Source organism: Petaurus breviceps, unplaced genomic scaffold, assembly GCF_028583685.1.
Source record: "Petaurus breviceps papuanus isolate PSGF00001 unplaced genomic scaffold, PetGlider_PUasm1.0 688, whole genome shotgun sequence".
NCBI classification, from domain to species: domain Eukaryota; kingdom Metazoa; phylum Chordata; class Mammalia; order Diprotodontia; family Petauridae; genus Petaurus; species Petaurus breviceps.
In genome coordinates, this window is record NW_027186457.1 from 5,504,061 (window position 1) to 5,510,189 (window position 6,129).

The following is a 6,129-nucleotide window of genomic DNA, read 5'->3' on the forward strand; positions in this document are numbered from 1 at the left end:
TCAAACCTTAAATGCCTTAAAAGAAACAATTCCCTTTCCTTTTTAGCACAGAGGTACCTTACTTTACATAAATCATATACAATATGAAAACTGGATTTCCAAACCCTAAGGATTTAACTATTCACTTTAAAGAGGTCTCCCAATTGGCTTCTCTCCTGTGTTTATACAATAACTCTTTAAAAAAAATTATTTTGCCTCAAACTTTTCAAAGCACACCTAGTGAATATATACTCAGCCCAAAGTGCTGAAGGTTCGGTGCAGGGTACTAGGTCTGGATAAGGAAAACTCATTGTGAGTTCAAATCTAGCCTCTGGACACTTACTAGCTGAGTGACCCTGTTTGCCTCAGTTTCCTTATCTGTAAAATGAACTTGAGAAGGAAATGGCAAACCATTACAACATCTTTGCCAAGAAAACCCCAAAGGTAGTTACAAAGAGTTGGGCACACCTGAACCACAAAAAATTGTAGCCCAAACCCACCAAAACTTGGCCTTTGTATGTTCTTTAAGGAGAAAGTGTGGCAGACAAAGAGAGTCAGAAGGCTTGAGTGCAAATTCTGCTCTGCTATTTTATTACCTTTATGTCCTTGGGCAAGTTACTCAAATCTCAGTAAACTTCAGTCTCCCCATCTGTAAAATGAGGAATTAGATGACCCATAAGATTTCTTTCACCTCAAAAGTCAATCTACAGGAAGGCTTGAAGTGCTTGGCAGGAAGACCAAAGACTAGGGTGACTCAACATTGAAAACCAGAGAAATCCCTGGGCTTGCTTCCAAATTGCTCCAATCTATAGAAGCCAGGTACACATAACTCAAATTTGCAAACTATTTGTGCCATTAGAAATCTGGGTTCATTACATCAAATGAAGAAACTTTTGTTTAGAAAACACTAAACTATGCACAGGAGATAGCAAATAATTTTGGCATTCTCCAAATGAGAGAGAAAAGGAATGAGATGGAACTGAGAATTCTTGGTCAAGAGTAGATTAGCAAGAAGAATAGGAGAATAAAAAAGCATTAGCCCAGTAAGGTAGTCTCCCTGGAACCGAAGGATCTTTTTGACTACAGGTGACATTCTCTGGCAATTTCTGGTCTAGTTCTTTTGTTGTTTGTTCAGTCGTGTCCAAATCTTTGTGGACTACACCATGGCAGATTAGGCATGAGGGCTTCTTGGCAAAGATACTGGAGTGGTTTGCCATTTCTTTCTTCAGTAGACTGAGACAAACTGAGGTTAAGTGACTTTCCCAGGGTCACAGAGACAGTAAAAGTCCGAGGTAGTATTTGAACTCAGGTCTTCCGGATTCCAAGTTCAAGGAGATAGCTACTCCAGCAGTAGCCCTTTAGGCCCCCTTAATCAGACCTCCATCAAACTACCTTCAGTGACACAGATTCCTTTTTCTAACAACCAAACAGCATAAACTCATTAAAGATTCTCTTTAGTTCATTCAAAAATTCAAAGCAGAGTTGTTAATTCGGCCAAGGAACAGACAGATAGGGAGTTGAGAGACCCATCACGAATTCTAAGGGAAATTTAAGCAAGGTGGGGGAGGGGGGTAACTATTTCGTTATATATACCCTAAGCCCAGGGGGCAAAGCAAAGTCAATCTCCACTCCAAGTTTCGGATAATTCAGAAAACAGAGTGGACACTAGAAATAATGAAGCCTTCCACCAGAAAGTGGTTTTCTTTTGGGCAGATAAAGTTTCTTCCCAGAAGTCAAGGTTATTTCTGTGGCTGAATCCGAAGGCCCTTACATTCTTTCCTTACCCTCTACGAGAAGAACTTGCCCCAGCCCAATTTCTATTTTAATTCAACAGGCTTCCTTGAACCCACTACCTTCACCAGCTCTCCAGGAAGCCTACTCAAAGATGGAGAAAGTTTGTCTATTGCCACGCAGTCCATCCCACTCAAATTCATTTTTCCATAGGCGTAAGGTACTAGAACCAGAGCTGTAAAGAAATCTCAGAAGCCATGCGGTCCAACTTTCCTTTTACAGGTAAAGAAACTTCGTCCAGAAAAGTTGGGTGACTAGTCCAATGTCCCAAAAGTAGTAAGGATCAGAGGCACAATTTGAACCCAGATCCGCCGAGTACAGAGCCAGTGTTCTTTGCCTTACCCTCTAGGTTCCTTTTCCATCGCTCCCAGTACTCTCCCAGACGAGACCACACCTTCTGCACCCAGGCCACGGCTCGTGACCTCCGGTCTGGAGCAGCTCTCCCAGGGAGGCGGCCCCGGGGAAGCATGCGCGGGCGCCTGCTTTCCTCCCCGGGGACTCCAGGAGCGCAAGCTGCCTCCAGGCGCGGGCGTCCCCGCCAGCAGCGCCGCAAGGAGCGCGGAGCAGGGGCCCGGGGCTCGCGCTCGCCGGGGCGCACCTCCCCGCGCTGCGCTCGCTCTGCCCCGGCTGCGCGCTGCAGGTGCCTGGGGAGGGAGGCAGCTCTCCCCGCCGCGCTCCGCTCCACTGCTCTCGTCCCATCCCTCAGGCAGAGCCGCCTGGTCACTTACCATGTTGGCAGGGGCCAAGGCCGCCCCCCACCTCTCTGCGGGACTCGGCCGGCCGAAGTGCCGGGACAGAAGCGGGACGCGCCTACGGCTGCCGCCCCTGCTGGAGCCGCGGGCTGCCGAGGTGACAGGTGAAGCCTTCTCAGACCATAATTGTTTCCCACAATGCCCTTAAACTGAAAGTTAGCAAACTCCTCCCCGCGCTACCTCTTCCCTTCCTCCGCCCCCTCCTCTTACTCCTCCTCCCCCTCTAACATCTCCACCTCCACTCCTCCGCCGGTGCTGCCTCCCCCTGCCCAGGTACCTGGGCCACTCAAAGTGGAGGTAAGGAAGTGGGGTAAGGCGGGGGTGCACCTGCCCGCCCAGTCCGCTTGGGACTGCAGAATAGGCAGGGAAGGGGCGGAATCCAACAGGTGGAAGAAGAGAGTACTCTTGGCCTCCTGCGTACCAAGTCAAGAAGGACGGAGGGGGAACCCCCTGGATCTGGGCATCAATCAACAAGTATTTACTATGTGCCTGGCCCTGTGCTATCTTTCAAAGAGTTTCAAAAAGAAAAACAAAAAGTCGGGGGAGACTGGAAAAGAATTCCAGAAGTAGGTCAGTCTTGGAGGCCTAGGAAGCCAGGAGGAGGAAATGTGCAGGCACTGCTTGCGGGGGTGGGGGTGGGATGGGGTGGGGGCGGAATCCAATGAAAAGGCTAGGAAATGGGATGAAGTGTGTGTGAGGAAAAGCAGCCCAGTCTGTGTGGCTGGATCAAAGATTGTGTTGGGGGAAGGGAGGAAGTATAAGGTTTAAAGAAGACTGAGAAGGTAAGAAGTCCGGATGTGTAGGGCCTTCAAAGGCCAAACAGCATTTTAAATTTAAATAGGGGGCCACTGGACTTTACTGAATAGGAGGGTTACGTGGTCAGACTGTCACTTTATGAAATACACTTTGGCAACTGAATGTGGGATAGACTGGAGTAGGGAGTGACCTAAGGTGTGCACCAGGGTGTGTGTGGAAGTGACTTCCGGGGAGTCACGCGAAGCTAGTCCTTTAATATTTCAGGGATATCAGTGTAGCACCATCCTGGTATCCCTGGCTCTCACATGACCAGCTCACCTCCAGCTCTACAGTCGATGTCATCTAGGATTTCTGTTAGGCTACTTGTTGGATGTGGCCATCACAAATACAGTGCAGCCTACTCACAACAGGGAATATGACATTGAATGACAGCTTACATTTTGCTGCATGGCCCAGTTTAAAAACATATCAGCTAATATGCTCCAAATTTCTCTAGCAGCCCTGCCTGCCTTCATTTCCCCAATTAGTATTCTGAAGTCAGCCTGAGTTTGAAAATCCCAAAAAGTCTGCTTTAGAGTAGGGACCCCCCCAGGCAAATGCTCCCCATGTGTGGGCCACCTAGAAACCTAAGGGGGTGAAATGGAAGGATGTCTTAGTGTGGTGGTGGTGGTGGTGTTTGTCCTTTGTTCTCGAAGGGGACGGTGACATCAGGTAGGTGATGCCATGACGTGCAAAAGAATTGGATTTTAAGTGAGGAAGGGCTGTGCAAAGTCACCAGCCTCACTACACTTTGCAGAAGAAAAAATGAAGGCCTTGGCCCCTGGAATTAAGGCCCCCCTGGAATTTTCAGTTGACCCACTCTGTAACCTTGGGCTAGTGATTTACATAAGGATACTAATACCAGCTCTGCCTCCCACACAGTTGCTGTGAGGCTCTTAAGAGCTAATAAAGTAGTAAACAGGAAGGCCCTTCCAAAAACACTGCTGTGTAAATATGCAGACATTAAAGTATGGTTAATTAACACTTGCATGGGTCTTTCACAAAGACAAACCGGTCATGAAAGTGGTTTCTGAGACTTTTCTGAAGTTCTCTCACCTGCCTGAAGGTAACAGCAAAGTCAGTCTGCGTTTCTGACAGGTAAAGGAAATCACACACACACACACACTCACACAAAACTGATAATCCCAGGCCTTAGCATCACCATTTAATGGGCTGCTTGGCCATAGAGCTCCCTCAACTCTTGGTGACAGCTGCTAAAGAGAATGAAACTGTCAGATACTGCAGAGGGAAGCTCCTAAAAGTGAAAGATTGGTCTTCAAATAATCAAAAATTGTGGTGGTGTTAGATGTGTCCAGCTGCATGAATTGATCAACAAACCTCAATTTGTATGTTTAGAGATGGCCAAGACTCAACAAAGGCAAGGATACTAAAGTGATCCGTTGTGCCCATGTTTATTTTTTTCCCCTTGGATACTTTAAAAATCTCTTAATTGTGCTAAGATCCCCAAATGAAACCCTTTTGATAAGCCATTAAATTGATAGTTCAGGGCATTGTAATCTTGTTGGCTTTTTTTTTTTTTTTTTGGTGTGGACCCTTTGGGCAGTCTGGTGCAACCTAGGCGTCCCTTCCAGAGGGTTTGCAAATATATAAAATAAAATGCATTGGAGAATGGCTGAATGAGTGCATATGAATGTAATGGAATACTATTGTGCTGTAAGAAATGAGGAGCAGGTGTACTTCAGAACTTATAATGAGTAAAGTGAGCAGAGCCAGGAGAACATTGTATACAGTAACAGCCACATTCTTCAATGACTGACTTTGATAGACTTAGCTCTTCTCAGCAATGTGATGACCTAAAACAACTCCAAAAGGTTTATAATGGAAAATGCCATCCAAAGCTGAGAAAAAAATATGGAGTCTGAATGCAGATCAAAGCTTACTATTTGCTCTCTTTTTCTATTTTATTTTTTCTTTCTCATGGTTCCTCCCATTCTTTCTAATTCTTCTATACAACATGACTAATGTAAAAATATGTTTAATAAGACAATATATGTAAAGCCTATATCAGATTGCATGCCATTTTGGGGAGGGGGGAGGAAAGGGAGGTGGAGAAAATTTAAAACTTATAAAAGTAAATGTTGAAAACTAAAAATAAATTATTTTTTTAAATGCATAGGATTACAAAGGAAACCAATTATTTTGAAATACAATCTCAGGCTGTTGTTTTAAAAAGTTCACAGACACCAGAGTGAGAACCTCTGGGATCAATAGAATGCTGGTATAATCAATTTTGGTAACTAACTTCTCAAAGGGATACTCCTTCCAATAATACTGATTTTTTAGTCATTAAGGAATAGTTACTGTTGCTGGTAAACTTCCATGTAATTTAATCCAGAAATTTTAAGTCAAATACATTTCAATACTCTAAGGTTCAATTTTATCCAAGCAGGTTCTCCTTCCACCAACACAGATCACAGTTGCCTAATATTCAAGGGAAGGGAGGAAAGGAACAAACATTTATTAATCACCTATGTGCTTTACCTAATCACCTAATTAAACCTAAGCACTTTACAAATATTAACTCATTTGAGTATCTGCTGTGGTGAGAAATTTCATCACCCTGAGAATGACTGAGCCTCTTTCTCTGCATTTCAACAGGACCTCAGACAAGAGACACATAGTCCAAAGTTGTTCTGGTGTCTTTCAGTCATGTCTGACTCTTCATAACCCACTTTGGGGTTTTCTTGGCAAAGATACTGGAATGGTTTGCCATTTCCTTCTCCAGCTCATTTTACAGATGAAGAAACTGAGACAAAAAGGGTTAAGTGACTTGCCCAGGGTCAAAGCTTGA

General features: G+C 44.9%; 1 protein-coding gene across 3 annotated transcripts in view; it reads right to left on the minus strand.

The window, feature by feature from the left end:
• AP1S3 (adaptor related protein complex 1 subunit sigma 3) overlaps window positions 1-2,719 on the minus strand; it is a 90,252-nt gene extending 87,533 nt beyond the window's left edge. Inside the window, exon 1 of one of the 3 annotated variants that reach the window (XM_069104530.1) lies at window positions 2,499-2,719. In XM_069104530.1, coding sequence (XP_068960631.1) covers window positions 2,499-2,501 — 3 coding nt within the window. In that variant the 5' untranslated portion in view covers window positions 2,502-2,719. Of the gene's footprint in view, window positions 1-2,112; window positions 2,254-2,498 lie in introns of those variants that run through there. The other 2 variants (XM_069104531.1, XM_069104532.1) reach the window with 2 other exon arrangements.
• Between the last annotated feature and the right edge of the window lie 3,410 nt (window positions 2,720-6,129).